At 38.7% G+C, this 19,722-nt stretch overlaps 4 protein-coding genes across 7 annotated transcripts; all 4 read left to right on the top strand.

Annotated features, from left to right (window-relative positions):
- Nucleotides 1-220: 220 nt before the first annotated feature.
- On the top strand, nucleotides 221-5,123 carry grinab (glutamate receptor, ionotropic, N-methyl D-aspartate-associated protein 1b (glutamate binding)). The gene is made up of 7 exons (XM_003454442.4): nucleotides 221-391; nucleotides 964-1,317; nucleotides 1,390-1,490; nucleotides 1,704-1,904; nucleotides 2,146-2,274; nucleotides 2,371-2,514; nucleotides 3,663-5,123. Exons 2-7 carry the CDS (start codon nucleotides 1,020-1,022, stop codon nucleotides 3,813-3,815), a joined length of 1,026 nt encoding a protein of 341 aa, XP_003454490.1. The 5' UTR covers nucleotides 221-391; nucleotides 964-1,019; the 3' UTR covers nucleotides 3,816-5,123.
- Nucleotides 4,599-6,726, top strand: LOC100708467 (speriolin-like protein). 2 transcript variants are annotated; one of them, XM_003454441.4, is made up of 4 exons: nucleotides 4,599-4,786; nucleotides 5,764-5,982; nucleotides 6,086-6,210; nucleotides 6,331-6,726. In XM_003454441.4, exons 1-4 carry the CDS (start codon nucleotides 4,627-4,629, stop codon nucleotides 6,661-6,663), a joined length of 837 nt encoding a protein of 278 aa, XP_003454489.1. In that variant the 5' UTR covers nucleotides 4,599-4,626; the 3' UTR covers nucleotides 6,664-6,726. The 2 variants fall into 2 exon arrangements, with proteins under 2 accessions (XP_003454489.1, XP_005472485.1); XM_005472428.3 differs by having other exon boundaries at nucleotides 6,080-6,210.
- Nucleotides 6,727-7,932: 1,206 nt separating this feature from the next.
- Nucleotides 7,933-12,549, top strand: smpd5 (sphingomyelin phosphodiesterase 5). Of its 3 annotated transcripts, none has more exons than XM_005472430.3 (9): nucleotides 7,933-8,177; nucleotides 9,150-9,839; nucleotides 9,984-10,346; nucleotides 10,857-10,932; nucleotides 11,056-11,196; nucleotides 11,293-11,382; nucleotides 11,476-11,539; nucleotides 11,649-11,808; nucleotides 11,994-12,549. In XM_005472430.3, the coding sequence occupies exons 2-9, from the start codon at nucleotides 9,255-9,257 to the stop codon at nucleotides 12,099-12,101; spliced, it is 1,587 nt and encodes a 528-aa protein (XP_005472487.1). In that variant the 5' UTR covers nucleotides 7,933-8,177; nucleotides 9,150-9,254; the 3' UTR covers nucleotides 12,102-12,549. The 3 variants fall into 3 exon arrangements, with proteins under 3 accessions (XP_005472487.1, XP_003454443.1, XP_005472486.1); XM_005472429.3 differs by having other exon boundaries at nucleotides 7,934-8,177; nucleotides 9,981-10,346; XM_003454395.4 differs by having other exon boundaries at nucleotides 9,150-10,346.
- Nucleotides 12,550-14,334: 1,785 nt separating this feature from the next.
- Nucleotides 14,335-18,199, top strand: malsu1 (mitochondrial assembly of ribosomal large subunit 1). Its single transcript, XM_003454394.4, has 4 exons — nucleotides 14,335-14,745; nucleotides 15,950-16,125; nucleotides 16,214-16,295; nucleotides 16,387-18,199. The coding sequence occupies exons 1-4, from the start codon at nucleotides 14,424-14,426 to the stop codon at nucleotides 16,539-16,541; spliced, it is 735 nt and encodes a 244-aa protein (XP_003454442.1). The 5' UTR covers nucleotides 14,335-14,423; the 3' UTR covers nucleotides 16,542-18,199.
- Nucleotides 18,200-19,722: the final 1,523 nt, after the last annotated feature.

Here is a 19,722-nt window from a genome sequence, read left to right as displayed (position 1 = left end):
TGAAAGTTAAGCGAACATGACCTGACGTCGGTCAAAGTAACTCATTTAAAATAAATTTAAACATGGCTTAGTTGATATCGAGTTTTGGTGTTTATGTGACGTATTTAAAAAAAAAAAATTATAGCCACATCCTATCAGAAAACTTTCTTTCTTTACGGAAAGAAAAAGCTCGCAAATCCTTGCGGGAAACGGTGACAACATCGGTATCACCTGTCCCATTTCTCCCATGTTTCATGAACGCAGCGCACACATTCCGTCTGTCGTGCGCGTTTGGAGGAAGTCGTTCTTTAGCAATCACAGTGCCTTAAAATTCAAAAAAACCCTGCAAATCGACACCCACAAATGATTCAAAGGGAAGCCATTTGGAACTGAAACATTTCTTCCCAGCACTGTGAGTAGCATTTAGAGACTTTAGCTATCATAACTGTTGATCTCTGCTTCCTTTCGCTTGCCTTTTTTTTTTTTTTTTTTTTTAGAAAAACATGTCTATTATGTTAATCAATTTAACAGAAAAAACTCACATGCTAATTCGTTCTTTGTCAGAAATATGGCATGTATTCCCATGTATTATTTTAATTCAAAGGGCCTGCGATGTGCAGAATACGTGAGCTAAAAGGTCGTTTCGTGGAAGAACGTGAGATTTGTGGCCTATTTCTTTTTTCCCGTAAACCTCGCGATTCTCGGGCTGTTTCAAACGTTGCCGATTCTGTTTTTTCGATCCTGGTGTCAAGTGAGCTCCACATGTGGACTCGTGCTAGCGGCAGAAGCACTGACAATATGTACAGTGGTTACAAAACGCTTGTTTTAATTGAGATATTGGTGTTTGTGGGAAAACAATAGGTACCGGAAGTAACCGCTTCCACGTGACTTCTGTATCGCTGCGTGTGTAGTGTATACTTCGCTGCCAACATTATCTGTCAAGTAGCATATTTGTTCTTCCACTTTGTATTTTATGCTTTTCAGAGGTTATCTCGTATCCCTGCGCACCGGACGGTATCTGCTCCTGATCTAAGGCGGAGATGACTACCGAGAAGACTGAATACACTCCCGTGGAGGTGGGAGCATCTCAGCCACCTCTCCCCGGGCAGCCAGCGTTTCCCGTTACCTTTGGCACGAACGTGCCGGGTCCAAGTACGCTCGAGGGCCACGTACCTGGTGCTGGTGTCTTTCCCTTCCCTCCACCGACTGCGTTTGCACCCGGTGTCCCGGGAGATTTCGGAATGGCCGTGAACCCCAACCAAGGACAGTCAGGATTCGCCAACCCATCATATCCTTCATATCCTCCACCAGCATATGGCTTTAATGAAAATGTCGCAGGTGGGTGTTTGAAACACTGCCACTTATTTTTTTTCTTTTAACTTTGTTCTCAGTTTGTCATTGCCATTGCAGGAGACGTTTTCCATAATGAGGATCCACCAGCTTTTCATGAGAATCAAGAGTTTGATTTTGGATTGGATAACAAGACAATACGACGAGCGTTTATACGAAAGGTAAGAAGATGCTTCAGTTATTTTGAGCCACGTATATTTGTAATATTTTCATCAAGTATCTTTGAAATAATCAGCAGGGTTATGTTACTCAAAGCTGAAACAAATGACTAAAACTAATATTTCCTACTTGGTAGGGTCAAACAGGTACTTCAGTACAAACAAGATATTCACCTTGTTTATTATTTACAAATCTGTGTTCACTTTTCCCTACAGGTATTCTTGGTGTTAACCGCTCAGCTCACGGTGACATTCGCATTCGTGGCTGTTTTCACCTTTGTGGAACAGGTCAAGGTGTTTGTAGTGGCGAACATGTGGACGTATTTGGTGTCTTACATCGTGTTCTTTGTGTCCGTTTGCGTGATCAGCTGCTGTGGAAATGTTCGTCGAAGACACCCTTGGAATCTTGTTGCACTGGTAAGCCAGGGGGTGTTTTCATCACTGTGTAGATTTTGGGGAAGGAAATCCTGCTTGCACTTATGTAATTCCTTCTTTCAAAAAATGAGTTGGTTAATTTATAAGAAGTCAAGTGGTCAGGCACCTTTTGTCCTGAAGTGTCGACATTTTGTATTTGAGGTTTACGGTAAAAAGTGATGTAACTATAAAATCATCTGTGATTTATCTGCCCACTGATGTACTGTGCTTGTCTTGTTTACAGTCCGTTTTGACTCTAAGTATGTCCTACATGGTGGGAATGATCGCCAGCTTCCATAAAACCGATTCGGTGATCATGGCTGTGGGCATCACAGCAATTGTGTGCTTCACGGTGGTCATCTTCTCTCTGCAGGTTTGTACCTGTACATCTCTGCCTCTGGTCTACATGTCGAGTGCGTTAATCATGCTTCAATATGTAAATAATCATAGGTTTTTCTTCCTCCAACAGACCAAGTATGACTTTACTTCCTGTTACGGGGTACTCTTCGTCTGTTTAATTGTCTTGATCATCTTTGGCTTGCTCTGCATCTTCATCCGTGACAAAATCCTGCATATTGTCTATGCTGGACTGGGAGCATTACTCTTCACCTGTGTAAGTCCTTAAACAAACTCGTCACTACTGCTAGGTCGGATTTTGTGCGAAATTTTGTCTTTGTGCCGTTATTTTGTAATGCTGTACCCTAATCTAAATTGTTCACACATCAAAACAACAGTAATGCTCAGCTGACATTTGTTTAGGGTCTTTTCTTTAGAGTTCAGGGTTTATTGATGTACCTTGTGGCCGGATTTCATACAGATGCTTTTCACAGAAGTCTGGTCAGTGGTTATAAGAAGGAGCAGACAGCCACAGAAAATGAGGAAGAGAGAAATTAACAAGACAAGACTTTACGAAACACCTGTCTTCAACCCAGACTTGCCACAGCACCCCAGGCAGCATTAAAGTTGTAAACATTCGGTGTGACAGCAGTGTTTGTTTTCAGAAACATTACCATCACAGAACAGCTTTTTAATAATTAAAGGACTACACTCACCAGACACTGTTAGCTGTACCAGGCTAGACCCCGTTTTGGCATTTAGAACTCCTCTAATTCTACATGGCAAGATGGATCCATGCTTTTGTATAATTTACACCAAATTCTGACCTTGCATCTGAACGTCACAGCAGAAATTGAGACTCATCAGACCAGGCAATGTATTTGCAGTCTTCTGTTGTCCAACTTTGGTGACCCTGTGTGAATTGTAGCCTTAGCTGCAGGAGTGGCACCCAGTGTGGTCTTCTGCTGCTGTAGCCCATCTGCCAAGGTTCCACCCATTCTGGTGCTCATTTTAGCTGTAGCTACATATTCCTGCCTTGTTATTGGCTAATTAAATATTTGCTTTAACAAGCAGTTAAACCGGTATACCCAGTGACGTGACTGGTGAGTGTACATTGAAACAAATGGCATGTTAAGTCTGGTCGGAAAGGGAATAAAGTGAAAGTGAATGTAGTGAATAACAGTGGTGGTTTCGCAGAGGCACATTATTGAAGCTTTAAAGGTTATTTGAATGTTCATCTGGACAAGCAAAATGAAACCAACCTATCTCCGTAGCTTGATAGTAGTGCTAACTGTAATTTGGATAATGGGAACTGGAACTAATGTTGCACCACATGAATAGAAGTCAGATCTTTATTTATGATTTTTATGTTTTTTTTTATTTATTGGTGAAAATCTTTGACTGTATTAAATTTGTGTGTTGCAGTTCTTGGCCGTGGACACTCAGATGCTTCTTGGCAACAAGGAACTGGCCCTGAGTCCCGAGGAATACGTCTTTGCTGCTCTAAACCTGTACACAGACATCATCAACATCTTCCTCTACATTCTCGCCATCATTGGCAGAGCCAGAGGAGGCTGAGCAAAGGGAGCGACAATAAAAACTGTTTTCAGTTCAAAAACGGAAGCGAATTCTTATAATGTTGATTTTTGCTTTGCTTTGTAGTATGTGTTCATTACATAGTTGAAGATTGCTTTTGCTTCACCCAGTAAATGTAGTTTTTGTATGACGCTATGTAGTGTAAGTAGGACCACATAGCCTCCAGCTTAGAGATTGCTACAGTTTTCTGCAGTATATGTACAAAACTTGTATTTTGGTTTAGAAAATTGTATTCTATGCCAAACAAAACCATTAAAAAGGACAAAGGTTTGTCAAAATGATCCCAAGGTTTTTTTTCTTTTTGTTTTGGTGTTTTTTTACCAGGAGGAGTTTTAATTAGCCAGAAGAGTGCTTTGTTGATATCTAGTCTCATTAGCATGTGGACTTTGGGATTGTTTTGTCAAATTTTTGTTTGCCGGGATCAAAAGTGAATCTTTAATGCTTAACCTAAAAAACCAGCAGAAATAAGAAGGGCTAAAATGTGCAGTAGATGAAACCGTAACAGCAGCCAAACTTAAATATAAATGTATGCGACTCCATGATAGCCAGGCAAGATTCATCCACTGATGAAACCTTTTAAAAAGAGATGATTTAATGGTCATTCTTTCATGTATTGAGGAAAGTTTTAAAATCTTGATATTCATTCTCTCTCTCTCTCTCTCTCTCTCTCTCTCTCTCTCTCTCTCTCACTCTCTCTCTCTCCTGTCAAAGTCAACTGTTGCCAGAGTTCTGTTGTCATTTGAATTGATACAGTTTTGTTTTGGGGGCATTTTGTGGCTGTGAAACTGAGACAATGGATCTGGAGCAAACCGTTGTGGCCTTGCGGTTAAAAAATGACCAGCTCAGGCAGGAAAATGATCAGCTGAAGTCGATATCAGGTCTGGTCAAAGAAAACATAGACCTCAGAGCTAGGATGCAGAGCTTCAACAAAGACACTCTGGAGGAATTAACAGGTATTGTGGTTTTCTTTGCCACTAGGTGGCATCTGTGGTGGCATCAGTGTTGACTTCTGGCTGGTTTTGCTTAGAAATCTATATTTTTTACTTCTTTAAACAAGTAATGTTATGTCTATGTGATGTATAGTAAAGTGTAAGCATTTATAAATATATTTTTTCTGTGGTAGAATTTTATTAATCGTTCTTAATATGTAGATCCAGCATTTTAAAAAAACAACACTTCGTAGTAGAATAAATGGACCCAGGCTATTTTAAAGAAAGAAATGCTGTGTTTTCAATCACTTTGTCCTCAATCTCTCTGTATTAATGACTAATAAATATTATTTTCAGTGTACATTAAAGTAACTTTCGAGTTTATTTTTTGAATGGCATTGGCCTGTTCTTTGAAACAGGCCAATGTGAGCGTACAAAGGCTAATAGATCCTTGGTAAATGCATGTACAGCATAATGACAATTACTTTTATTTAATTTAATTTAATGTATAGAGGCGTATTTGTTGTTCTTACGAGCAACATGCTTTTCAGGCTGTGGTTAAAAAAGAGGGGTTCAAATACAGTACGATAATATAAAGTACTAGAGAGATAAAAGGGGTCATTTAAGTCAAATTGGGTTATAAAATGGGACATTTTGGGAGGAATATCATTACAGACACACACTCTCTAAATGCAGAAGCTCAGTGCCCTTTGGCAGCCTTGAAAGGGTACTGAAGGATCAGAAGTATAGTGAGGACCTACACCACAATAATCCTTTGGTTAATCCATACTTTAAAATCAGGTCTATGCCATGGGGTCAACCAGCTCAGAAGGACTGAAACAAGTGTGATGGGGTCACGCCTCCACTCTGGAGCTACAATCAAAGAAAGGCTTTTGCAATAATCACTGGTTTATTAGAAGCCTGTAACTTTCACTGTGCGCATACCTCTGATTTTCTCCTTGTTATTAATGACAAATAACAAGGACGTTGTTTTTTATCAGTTTGCTCCACCTCAGGAACAGAACCATTAACTCAGTGGCAGAGCACCTTTGATGAGAAACAATTCAGAAAAGACTTGCAACAAACCAAACCCAAATGGGAACATCGATCTTCGTCTCCCATCGACTTCAATTCTTTCATCCAAAGCTCTCTGCACACAGACGCAGATGAGACAGCAGAGCGTCAGAGCCCCAACACTGATGTTCCTCTTGACAGCAAGGGTGATTGTTACTTCAAATGCAGAAAATTTTTGAGCTGTAATTGCACTGTTGACACTTTAAAAAAGAAAGAAAGAAAGAATTCATTTTGATTATCTAGTTTCAGCCCCAGACAGGCTTCTTGGAGAGATTTGCTATCAGCTGGATAGGAGAATTCTCTCCTACATCTTCCAGGGTCACACGAGGCTCTACGGTTTCATAATGGCCAATATACCAAACAAGATCATAGAGGTAAGAATTCTCACAATGATATAATGAGGAGCTCAATTTAATTAGTACAAATGTGTCTGTTGAGGAGTTTCCTGTTTAATATGGCAGTGCTCATATTCACCTTTTATTTACTCATTACAGGTTAGCACGCATCCACTGACAGGGAAGGTGGATCAAGGCTATCAGCTTCATCTCACTCAGAGGCATGCAGAGCTTATGGAAAGGCTGAGCCAGCTTGGGTATAAAGAAGCACTTCACCCTCCTTTTACTGAGTTCATTGTCAACAGCTACGGGATCCTAACGGAAAGGTCAAGTCAACACAGCACACAGGGAATGGACTACAATAATCCAGACTTCCTGAAGAAGGTGATAATGACCACTGCACCTAGAAAGCTTCACAAGGACCTGCTGGTTGTGCTCACTTGCCTCTGCATGATGGCAGAAATGGACAGAAAGCCGCTTCTTTTTTGGTAGCTCCAGATCCAAATTTGGCTTTGCACCATCCTGAAGCTGGAATAAATGATTCGACATAGTAAATAATGTGTGTCTATGATTTTGTGCTTAATGAAAAATGTCTGCCATTTGATAGAGAGAAACATAAAGATGAAACTCACAATTGCACATGTGTTTAGTCATTTCAGCAACACCAATCAGCCAGCTTTATTTAACCATAAAAACGATGAAGTATCCAGGAGTTTTAAAACTGTCATACACAAATAAGAAGCACAGCTTGATGACAGATGTCTTAACAGTAATTTGATTTCAGCCAATATTCTGTGCAGTGGGGACCCCAACATCGGGGATCATGAGATACAGCATCAGGAAGTTTTCGTGGACCTAACTTTAAAGAGGTGATACTACAAAATGGAAAATATGGGTCTAATGCAATCTGGAGTTCTGTTTCCTCGCTTTGTTTCACATGTGAAGTAATCTGTTATTATACAGTACTTTTCTAAAGTCTCAAGGCACCCCTCATTTTTGCTTGCAGTGACGTTCTTGTCATTTTTAAATAGTCCTGAGAAATAGCTCTTCAGGATTTCTAAGGATCTATCAAAGTTTTTCTTTGCACATTGGCTACTTCCTCAGCCTGATAATGTCAGACGAATTTATTTGTTTGCTTGTCGGTTAAACCACGTAAGACAACACAGTTTGACATAAAATAGTGTTGCTGCACCTAAAAGGTGATTTACAAAGAGCTGTTGTTACCATGTTGTGCAGTGCGTCCCTAATAAATAAATAAATAAGTGAATAAATAAGAGGAAATTGGATAAGTTTAGGTGAAAAAAGGATAAGTGGTGGGTCTAAAATATATCTACAGCAGATGAACATCCAGAAACTGACTTTCAAGCTCGTAAAAACATACAAACTCTGCCCCCCCCATACACAATATTTCCATTAATATCTGCATATATATTTTTTGGCTGTATCGTTAAATATAAAGAAATGAGGGTTGACACAAGACTTTTGCACAGTACTGTATGTGCTATGCATTTTTAAAAACTGAAATTGAAGCAGGACAGTTGGGACTTTATTATTTTACTGTTATTATCGGAAAGTTTAATTTATTACGTTAAGTCATATTTACGTCACTAACAATAAGTAAATATACTCAAAACAATTCAAGAAAAAACAACAAAATAAACAGCATAGTGACTTAGAAATATCAAATTCAACGCAGTTTTTCATTTGGCGAACAGGAGTAGCTGTAGGTCGCCCCAGGTGGGGTCACGTGCCACACGGGGCAGACACCATGACAACGCTGTAGGGGTGTGGCTTAATAACGTGACACACTCCGAGCAATAAGAGCAATATGGTTTTATGTATGTTCAAAAGGACTGCTTTACTAATGTTGTTATCTGCTTTGAAGCTAGACCGTACGTGTTTTCTACCTAGCATGTGCGAACAATACAAAGAAATGAAATAAACACTTCAACCGGATGCTCGTTGTGTGGATTCATCAGACGGACTGTGTCAGCTTACATGCTAAGGTAAGTAGACGTGTGACTTCCACGTGTTTTAAGCTATCAACGCAACATCAAGGGTGTATAATAATAAACGATGTGTAAAGAGAAGTGTCAGCATTTACTGAGAAAAAGATTGTGTGAATTCAAAAGTATGAATTTGAGAAGTGAAACTGTTAGCTTAAGCTTACCTGCAGATGGCCGATGAAGAGAGAACGTGTCATTCAGCTACATTTACCATTTACCTGTACGAGTATGTTACGAGCAGTGGCACAGAGATCTCTTGCTGATTAAGAGGCTAGATGATGATTTAAGTTACGTTAGCCTGTGTTTGTGTAACTTAGTTTTGTTCCGTGTTTTATTGTGCTTTTGTAATGTCAACCGAAAGTCAGAAATGGTCCTCAACCTTTGAACGCACCACCCTGGAGATCCATTGTTAAGCAGTGTTTGTAGTATGATCTGGATTTTCACTGTGAATTTATTGCATCACCAGCTCATATTGCTACAGTTAACGCCCTGATAGAGAATATGCTCGCCTTTGATTGATATAATTGTGTATAATATGTATAATATCAGATATGTGCTTTTCAAACGACAAAAAGCAGCAGTACAAGGTTCGAACAAGACAAGCATTTGTACTGTTTTACTTTACATAAACTCATGGGCCTTAGATGGTATGTTAGATCTGTAAAGACACAAAGGTGTGGTGCTCAAGGCAAATTTTCACTGAAGCCTTACCTTACCTTTAGTTAAATAAAAACTCTACAGATGGTGACAGCTGGATAATGTCAAGGCTGTTTCTGTTCTTTTAAAAGCAATCATTATGCATTGTGCAAACAATGAGTAAGCTGGTCTGCTGTTTCCTGTGCATTTGATTATACTGCCTTCAGTTCTGTACAGATGCCAGTTGCTTCATGCTTTCCAGAAATGCATGTATGGGCATGAAGTTGAAGAGCAGGTTATTCCATGAGAACGGCTATTTCCTTTTCCTTGTTTCAGTGTCCAGTGGATCCCATGAAGAGGAGACGCTGCACAGGAATGAGGCCAGGCCAAGAAGCTCTGACGTTATTCAACTTGATTGTTGTTTAGAGACGGTACAGCAGCATGGCCCTGCAGGCTTCTGCCTTTCCTAATGGCTTTGTTGCGGGCATCCATGCTGTGGGATGGGCTTTTATTGTGCCATGTTTCTGGTTTCTTGATCGCCTCATTGCTGTGTGCAAGTCCACCACTCTGGAGCAAAGTCAGCGGCTGGAGCAGGAATGCTATCTTCGCCCCCTCGAGGTCTTTTTTGGCTCCATTACCTTCTTTATTCTTTTTCTCGCTACAGCCCCTTTTGCTTTTCTCGGCTTTCTGCTTTGGGCACCTCTTCAGGCCTGCCGCAGGCCATTTAGCTACCACAGAGAGATGCCATTCTTACCAGAGAAGGCAACAAACAAGGGCTTTGAGCTGACGGGTAAGGCGTCATTTGTCTTTGCTTCAGCCAACCTTTGTCTGCTGCCTGACAGCCTGGCTCGCTTTAACAACTTGGCTAACACTCAACATAGGGCAACTGCTATTGGCCAATGCATTGTGGGGGGCATATCTCGCCCTAATATCCGCATATTAGTTGACTCCCCCAGCAGCTGTGGTACTCTCAGCCCCTCCAGCAGCATTCTTCCCACAGTGAACTCACCTACATACGGGGCTACAGTAAGTCAACATCCTGACCCAGCTGAAATGCATGATCTAAATCTAAATTCTAACATAGATTGTGTAACCAGTGATGATACAGAAGAGCCTTTGAATGAGTCCACCTTTCCCCTCCTCAATTCCAACCGTAACTCTAATCAGCAGGATCAATCGAGTCAGCAAAATCCCCGAGCTTTCAGCTCTCAGGGACTCCGCCAGCAGAATGATGTACCCTGGGAGATATCTCCACTGTTTCCAGCCAACGTTGACATACTGTGCCTTGAAGAAGTGTTTGATAAGAGGGCTGCACGGAAGCTCACCAATATATTGAAGCTTGAATTTGGACACATACTGTATGATATAGGTGTGTATGCATGCCAGCCACCATGCAGATGTTCTTCTTTTAAGTTCTTCAACAGTGGCCTCTTCCTCGCCAGCCGATTCCCTGTCCTCGAGGCCCAGTACCACTGCTTTCCAAACGGCCGAGGCGAGGATGCACTGGCTGCCAAGGGTCTGCTTTCTGTTAAGGTGCATTGCTTAAAGTCCCCCTCTTTAATCTGTCTTTCTTTTTTTTCCTTTTTTTTTTTGTTTATGTTTTTAAAATCTTCAGATCTGCTAGTTTTGGATGTTTGAGCATCATCATATAGGGATAAATTGTGTTCACAGTTTAATTTTAGAAGTATATTTTCATATTTATGCACAGGAAGTGGAAATTTTTTTCAGAGCTTAGCTGATCTGAGATAAAGAACTGAAACTGTGAGCAAAATTCATCACACTGCAAAAAGTTTAGAAGTCAGTTTTGGTCCATTAGTTAACTTTATGATGTGGAAATATGTGATATATAAAAGCGGATAAAGTGCATAATAAGGAGGGTCATCTTATGAAGTTACAGACATTTTTTAGTGAGGTATGGAGTGTTGATTTTATTGGAATTTGTTGCTTTTATGTAAAATAGGATTAATACGTGGGTTTTTGTTTCAGTATGAATAAACAGAAAATATGATGCCATGATTGTTTTTGTTTTTTTTAAATTCCCAGGTGCTTATCGGGCAGAACCAGAAACAGAAGAGAGTGGTTGGCTATTTTAACTGCACACACCTTCATGCACCAGAGGGTAGGTCCCAATTTCTGATTTGGGTTGATTAAACAAATTATAAAATCTTTTCATATTTAAAAAAAAAATAAAAAATACATTTTTAGTTGTGTTTAGGAGACCCTCTGTGTAATCCTATTTCAGGTGAAGGGGAAATTCGTTGTATCCAGTTAAACATGGTAACTAAGTGGATCGCGGAATTTCAAGCTGCCCACAAACTACCTGATGAGGATGTTGTTTTTGATGTGCTCTGTGGAGATTTCAACTTTGACAACTGCTCACCTGGTGTGTTGCTGTCTCATGCAAGACCTTATTCTGTTAATGTTTTTCCTTTTTGTTAATATCGTGTTTTTAACCAGTTTTTAAAATGTATTCATCTAGATGATTGTCAGGAACAGAATCACTCTGTTTTTGAGGAATACAAAGACCCTTGCAGGGCCGGACCTGGAAAGGAGAAGCCCTGGGTCACCGGTTTGTACTATTTATTCCCTGTAGCACTTCATAGTTTGACTATATGACAAATTTCAACAAAGATTAGAGAATTTTTATGTTTTGTTTTTGAAGGTACTCTGCTGGAACAGCCCACATTGTATGAAAAAGATGTAAACACCCCAGAAAATCTACAGAGGTACTCTCGCCACTTTGTTGTTTTCAGGAAAACTAAATTTCTGATAAGAACTCCTTACACACTGTTTATGGTTACAGCAACCTACCCTTTTTTTTTCATGTTCTTGTAGGACTTTGGAGAGTGAGGATCTGAGAAAGAGGTATATCGCTCGTCCTGTACCTAAGGCGGACTCTCCGTTGGTGTACCCTGAAACTGACCAGCCGTGGATCGGACGACGGATCGACTATATCCTGTACCGCGAAAGCTCCATTTCGAAGCAGTGCCGAACAGTATGTGCCTCTCTTATTTCCCTGTGTTCAGTCCCCAGTCTTTTCATTTGCTCATTTGTGTTTGAAATGTTTATATCTGTAGATCATTCAGAAAATATTTGCAAATTGCAGAACTACTGACATCTTCCTCATTTAGAAGAATAATTTATCATTACAAAATGCATAAAATCTTTTTTTCCATTTAGGAAATTGAAGAGGTGACCTTTGTAACTCAACTGGCTGGGCTTACAGACCATATTCCTGTGGGACTGAAACTGAATGTAGTTATGGACTCAGACTCTGCTGATGAATGAGGACTCATTCAAACAACAGTAAAAATGCACAAAAAAACATGCACTGCTTTACTCTGTACAAGTACAAGAGTGTTTTGACTATATGCTTGAATTTGTCATTTTAATGACTGTGTTCTGACCAAGGAGATTATACCTCAGATGAACTTTTTACAGATTTATAGCATAAAGGTTTTATAATCGATGCATTTTATATATCAGGGGTTGTTCAGGCCAGAGGTGTTGATTTTATAAAACAGTAGCATTCTTCTGTCACAGTTTCCTACCAAAATAAATGCAAATAATGAATTTTATACTTTTCTTTCTGACAACATTTAAGAGGTGCATTTTTTTTTTACTTGCCCTTCTGATACAGCAGACAATAGTACTGTTGTGACTGTCATCCAGCTGCTAGACAAAATGTTGACGGCACACAATTATGATTATAATAAACAAAAGCTTCAACAAACAGTGCATTAGTAAGTAACAGCTTTGTTTTCTTATATACACAACCATGCCAGTCTTACCTTACAAATAAAAAAGCAGACAGACAGTTCATCAAAGTAGCAGAGGCTTTGAAGAAAGTAAATACAAAATAAAAAGCCAGAGTGATTTAAATGTTGCTGGAAACCGAGCTTGAAATTAAGGAAATAATGAATATATGACAACAACTCCAATTTAAGAGCTGCAACATCTCATCTGATGAGATGCAACAATAAAATATGGCAGGTGAAGTGAATATCTACAATTAAATGTTCTTCTGGAAAACCTTGAGTCCTGGCATTCATGTGGATATGATTGTGACGCACACCACTCACCAAAACAGTGATGCTCACATCCACTACAAAGGCACCTCCAGACGGCAGGGCGGGACAATACACTTCATTTGAGACTTGCTCAGAAGAATAGACCAAGCTGTTGATGCCACCTGCAAAGTCTGCACATCTTAATGCAATTGCACATCCACTGGATATACAAGAACAATCAAACATCACAAGACATCTCCAGAGTTCCTGTGTCCATTCCCTGATGGGTCAGCTGGTTTATGGGTCAGGTTTTCATCATATCTTAAAGAAGGAAGTGTGTATGCTTCATTTAGTGGTTTTTAGATCTGGACAAATATAAAAAATTAAATCAGGAGTTCCTGAGTTGTCTGAGGACTATTACTCTTTAGCTTTTACATGGTCCAGCATAAAATATCCTATGCAGATGATACACAGTCGTAGTTATCATTTTCCTCCAATAATCTAACCCTTGTTTGCAAATGAATGGAGCAATAAATGATCATAGTATCTGCTGTCATCATTTTCAACATATTTTTAAAACTGAACAGAGACGAGACAAATATTTGTTGTTGGTCAAAAAGGTCAGAGAACATTTGTTCATGTTTATCATCCATTTCTCTGAAACACAGTAAGTCTGGTTTGATAACTGGTTTGTTCACTAGAAGGGCTTTCTATCACTTTAAAGTGCATATTCAAAATGAGGAATTTTTTACCTCAACCTGACTGTGAGAAATTGGTCCATGCATTCATATCACGCAGGTTAGACTATTTGAATGCTCAATTTGCATCAGTGCATCAATTTGCATCATCAACTTCAAATTCAGCTCATTCAGAATGCAGCAGGCAGAGTCCTTATGCATACAGTATGTGGAAACTTGAGCATATCCAAGTGTTGGAGTCACTTCATTGGCTCCAGTTCAATACAGAATTACCTTTAAAATCCCTCTTTTAGTTTATATTGCGCTCAGGTCATCAGATGTAGATCTTGTAACTATTCACAGAATTAGATCCAAGTGTGCTGAAAGTGCTTTCAGTCACGGTGGTGACAAGCTACCTGCTGACCTGAGCAGGTCAGCAGGTAGCAGGTCAAGACTCAATCGTTTTTACTCTCACAGGCCTTCACTTAACACCTGTGTGTACATTTGTGTCATTCTGCAGAATGAAATGTGCAATAAATAAAATCACAATTGCCATTTGGTTCCACAATATAAGTCAGGTGTTTAAAATGAAACGTTGTGATTGATTTAATAACTGTTAATAGGCTTTAAAAAAAACAATTACATCATTAAAATGTGATTTCCAAGCATGTTTCACATGTTTAAAGTGGTCTCATCAGTCAAGCCAAAGTAAATCACAGGGCAATGGACTAACCTTCCATGTAGGTTTGGCTGCCGATAGGGGGAGCTCTATATTTTTTTCTCCACAATCACGACCTTAAAGCCAACAAAAATGCATTAAGAGCCAATCAAAAGCCGAAGACATGAAACACTTCCTGTTTTTAGCTCTGTAAACTCGTGGATAGCTGTTTCCATGATACTGTAATGTTAGGCAGGTGAAGACCATGAATTTACTCTGTCACTCGCGGAAAGTGCTGTCCTCGGTGTTGAGAAGTAGTGTTTTACTAACGCGAACAGAAGCTTTTGGAAGCGTTTGTTCAATCTCCAAAGCTCGGTGCATTAGCCTGTCTGTGCCTCAACATTTTACAGCAAATCTGACCTCATGTCAACACTCGCATCACGCAGCGTCCTTCACCGGGCACTTTGACATAAAAAGATGTTATTCGGAAAGCGAAGAGAGCCGAAATTCAGAGAGTAATGGCGTGATTGAAGATGATTCACATGAGCTGGACGATAATAGCAGCGAAAACAGCTCCCTAAGTCGCAGTAAGTACTTAAAGTGTGATAGAGGTGTTAAGGTTTCAAGAGCATTCGCTTGCTTGCTTTATCATGTGTAATATAATTGAATTTCTTGACGTTTCACGGTTACGCGACGTTTGATCTTGAAAGTGTGATACATGAATAGGTTTTATGGTGTATCTTCAGGTTGTGAGTTGGAAGCACAAAAGCAAAGTCCTGCTTCTTATTTCGGACAAAACTGCCAATATGACGGCAGTTGCCTAAATTCTCGCTTAATATGCTTATTATTTTTATGCCAGTAATTAATTGGCAGGTAATAGTAAACACTGGGATTTCATGAAGGATGAAAGAATGTAAATATCTACTACTTACTTACAGATAAGACAAAGGAAAATAGACAGTTGGGATACTGGAAAAGATGATTCACACGGTTTAGATGGTTCACATCAAATGTGTGCAGTTTCATTGAAAACAATTAAACTCTGATAAATATATTAAATATTTTTAAATCTGACATATGATTGCGCATTAAATATAAAACTACTTGTCATTTATGCTGTTGTGTTTCATATAAGCCAAATCAGAGTCAGATGTGTGTCATTTACTGTTATGAACACTACAGCATGCAACAGGCTGCACAAACCTGCAGCCTGTTGATCATGTCCACGGGATATACAGAATTTATAAATAATTAAAAAGTAATGTAATGTTTACATTTGCTGATGTATTACTCAGGTTTTGTAATGTTGCAGACACTGCACAATTTTTCTGACAAACTCCACACCTTCACATATTGACAAGAGGAAGTAATGAAGAAGATGAAGAAAAATAATTATAGTCATAGAAGTATAGAATTACACATGTAACACTTAAAAACTAGTATTAAAGGACATGCAAATGTGCTAGACAATTTGGAGGGTATTTGCATTCATATATCAAATAAACAACCTTTGATTATATCTAATTTCTTTTTATTCAATGATTTCAACCAACACCAATGTAAAGTTCCTCACCAGGACCAACTCTGTATAAAATTACTGGAAAATACTAATTAGTTACCCAGGTAAATGCAGTTTTGCCATTTCATTGTGGGTGACTCATGTTCAAAGTACCAATATGTTTCAGTAAAATGTCTTTTTCCAAACTGCTTTGCAGTGACTCAAAGAAAGTAGGATCCCTGTGCTGCTGACATGCTCACACTGCTTTACTATTTTCTTTTCTTTTTGTCAAGGATCCTTAGAGACTTTCAGTCTTGATGTGCTGGTGTCTCTTCTGCGTCAGGAAAATGCAGTGGACCTCTGTGTGATTAAAGTACCAGAGCAAATCAAATACGCTGAGTACTTCATTGTCGTCAGCGGTGTGTCACCAAGGCACTTGCGCGCAATGGCACTTTATGCCATTAAAGTGGTAACTTACCTCTGTTTATTCTTTGTTACATGTTGCATGCCAAATATATTTGTTCTTTAAACTCATACAAATGATGCTTTTACTCCAGTACAAGTTTCTGAAGAAAGATGAAGATCCAAATGTCAAGATTGAAGGGAAAGATGCAGAAGATTGGATCTGTATTGACTTTGGTATGTATATCCTTATTATTTGTTTAACAATTCCTATCCATTACATTTACCATCTATAAAAGTTACTAGTATTTGTTTTTCTGTGTCTCAGGTAATATGGTTGTTCATTTCATGCTGCCAGAGACTAGAGAAGTGTATGAACTCGAAAAACTTTGGACTCTCCGCAGCTACGATGAGCAGCTGAAGAGCATCCCAACTGAGACACTTCCAGAGGATTTCATATTTGATGTTGAAGTTACAAAGTGACAACATCTAAGGCTAAATAATAAGATGTGCCCAGACTGAACTACTTCCTTTGAGTTTTGGATACATTCTTTACAGTCAAAAAACAAATCTGTTGGATTTCCAAAAGTACTTTAAGTGACAGAAATGCTGAAGCCCAACTTATCAGTATATACTGATCTCAGAAATATTAACTGTACTATCTACATTATATCTCATCTGGCCAAAGGACCAATGAGCATAATATCCCATGGCAAGACATCCATCTGTCTGCAGTTCACAAGAATTGTTACTCCTTCTACTACTGGCCAAATTTTAATAAAACTTGCACACAATGAACATCTACTCCAAATAGTTCTCAAGGTTAAGGTTGCATTTTGCCAGATGAGCTACTATCTGAAATTTTTAATGGAACAGAAAGGAAAAAAATACATGCTTTTGGCTATTTAGAAATTGTGGCATCACATAACTTGTCCAACGAAGTATGCACCGACTCCAGTGTTTATAACACTCTCAGCAAAGCTGTGCAAGCAGTGGTTCACTTAAGAAGGGTCTTAAAGATGAGTTTGAGTAGTTTATGTAATGTGTGAAAAAAGAAAAAAAAAGTGTTAATTACCACATTTGACCAAATCGGCTTATCTTAAAGGGGTGACTGAACAATATTCTGAAATTAGTAGTAGTAGTTTTTGTTATTCTTTCTAGTGCACTTGAATGCACTAGATGCTTTAACATCAAATATGCAGAAACAACAAATTGTGTAGACTTATGCACGGTGCCTTACACTTTGTTATGACATACACACCACTCGGACACAGGCTCCTGCAAATTTGCAGATATAGAAAGCATGTTACTGACATGACGCCTGCAGAAAGATGATGTGATGGCTGTCACACTTTAAAAATTTCAGATCAAACTAATTCTAATATTAGACTAAGACAACCTGAGTAAATGCAAAATGCAATTTTTAAATTATTTCATTTATTAAAAGAAAAAGGGTACCCAAATCTACCTGGCCATATTTGAAAAAGTAATTGCCCTCTAAACCTAATAACTGGTAGTTTCACCTTTTGTTGGCAAGAACTGCAATCAAGCATTTGTGATAACAATCCAGCAGTGAGTCTTTCACATCACTGTGGAGAAATTTTGCCCCACTCTTCTGCATTGGTGAGCCAATACTGATGCGAATAATGCTGGAGTTTTCTAGTGCAGATAGCCTGCTTAAGGTCATGACAACCCATCTCAATCTGACTTGAGTCCAGGCTTTTGACTAGGCCACACCTGGTGTGTTTTGGAACATTGTCCTGCTGCATAACCCAAGTGCCCTTGAGCTTCAAGGCATGAACATTCTCCTTTTCAGAAAGCATCAAGAACTCTGACCTTAACTGAGGCAAATGGGGCCTGCCAGCATTTACAATGATAGTGATTTATCTGTGATAGGCTAATGTATACTTGTATACTGGTCAGGCTTCAGTATTTTTCTTTAGATAAATAATCCAGAAACCCAACACCTTTTGTGTTTAAAAATTGACAACCCCTAATGATTCTGTTAATTTTTCATACAGTTTGACATCACTGGTGCGGTGATATGGTGTTTGTAAAATGCTTAAATGACTCATGAGTTTGCAGATAAAATGTATGTTTTGTCCTGTTTAGATTGTTGAAGTAAATTATTTTTTCTTACATTCTAGACGTGTTGATTGATGATTAATATGGTGTGGAGGTGAGGAGAAAGAAGAGGCAGAAGTTACTGTCGAGCAGACAAAATGCATAGGTTCGGTGTTGTTTCAGTCTCCTCAGTTGTGAATATACTTATTCGTAAGCACCTGCAACTGTGTCTGAACAGCAAGAGCCTTTTAGTATTTAAACCTGACAGGAGCAAAACAGTATTCACATTTGCAGGAATAATTAAAAAAAAAACAAACTCTGTATTTAAAATATATTTAAGTCTCAGAAACACATTTTCTACAAAATTCAAGCAAGAATAAATAACTAAAAGAGAAAAAAGAATATGGAGTCACTAAAACAAGTCATTTAAGATGATGTTTTCAGCCAAATCCATCTAAGTGCTTCACATAAAAAACAGACTTTTGGACATTTTGACATTTAAAGAATACAGAGCCTGAGGGTAGAAACTAAGCCAAAACATACACACAAACACGGATACAACTCGCACTATATCCCCATAACTTTCTTGCATGCAAGCATTATGCTTCATTGACTTATTGTCAGGACATTAGCTAAATGTGAAAATGTAATGAGGCAGGAGATGCCTGCACAGAGCTGACTGGACCTGGTGTTTGAATGCTTTTAACTTGTGGTCGTGCTGCTTGCACATGAATGGAAAATGAATGAGTCAGACTAATGTTTAAAAACAGATGGGGAAACAGTGAATTTGGACATCTTCGTGTAACATAGTCTCTGGTTTCCAGTACACTCCCAGTAGAAACCCATTGAGATGAAAGAAGTTGGACTTTGTTGATCACACTTGCTTATTCAGTAGTTTAAATAAAGAAAAATAAGACTATCAAGTAATTATTTTTAATATTATTTGTCTTTATTGTAATATAGTCATTTATTTTTTTAAACTAGCTTATTTCTAGTCGATTTAAAAAAAAAAAAAGGCTCTGGGGGAAAATTGCAGTTTGAAAAATCTTTTTTTTTTGTTCCACTCAAATGTTGCTAGTGTGGATAATGTTCTCATTATCTATACAGCTGTTTCACCCACTGTTCTCTCACCATTAAGGACCAGGTGCTACAATGGAGGAGATTATGAAGGAAGGGAGGTTAATTTGCAAATAGTAGCAGAGTTTATGTCTTGCATGACTCATTGCTATACAAAGCGCACAGTCGGCTTACTTTCACATACATTACCAAAGTGCATATGCAATTAAATTCTATCATGGTCTTTGTGTAGCATTAGGTTTCTGCATAAAGAAAGGAGTATATTATTTAGTAGATGGTCATTACTACCCAGTTCAACTGGCTAAAATAAATAATTTATCTTCCAGAATTCCTACTGAAAGTTTTAGCTTTAGTCCTCAACTAGAAGTCCATCTGGGCGTCAGGTTTTAGATATTTTAGTACGAGTAAATGTATGTATTTAGGTCTTCTGATAGTCCTGCAGGTGGGCTCTCTCTTTGTAGATAACGTTTGTGAGGAGCATTACGAGAGAGCACACCAATTTTATCAGAAATGACACTTGAAG

Source organism: Oreochromis niloticus, linkage group LG11 (genome assembly GCF_001858045.2).
Source record: "Oreochromis niloticus isolate F11D_XX linkage group LG11, O_niloticus_UMD_NMBU, whole genome shotgun sequence".
Classification (NCBI taxonomy): Eukaryota; Metazoa; Chordata; class Actinopteri; order Cichliformes; family Cichlidae; genus Oreochromis; species Oreochromis niloticus.
Note: the sequence above shows the minus strand (reverse complement) of the source record. Positions and strands in the feature narration are given on the sequence as shown.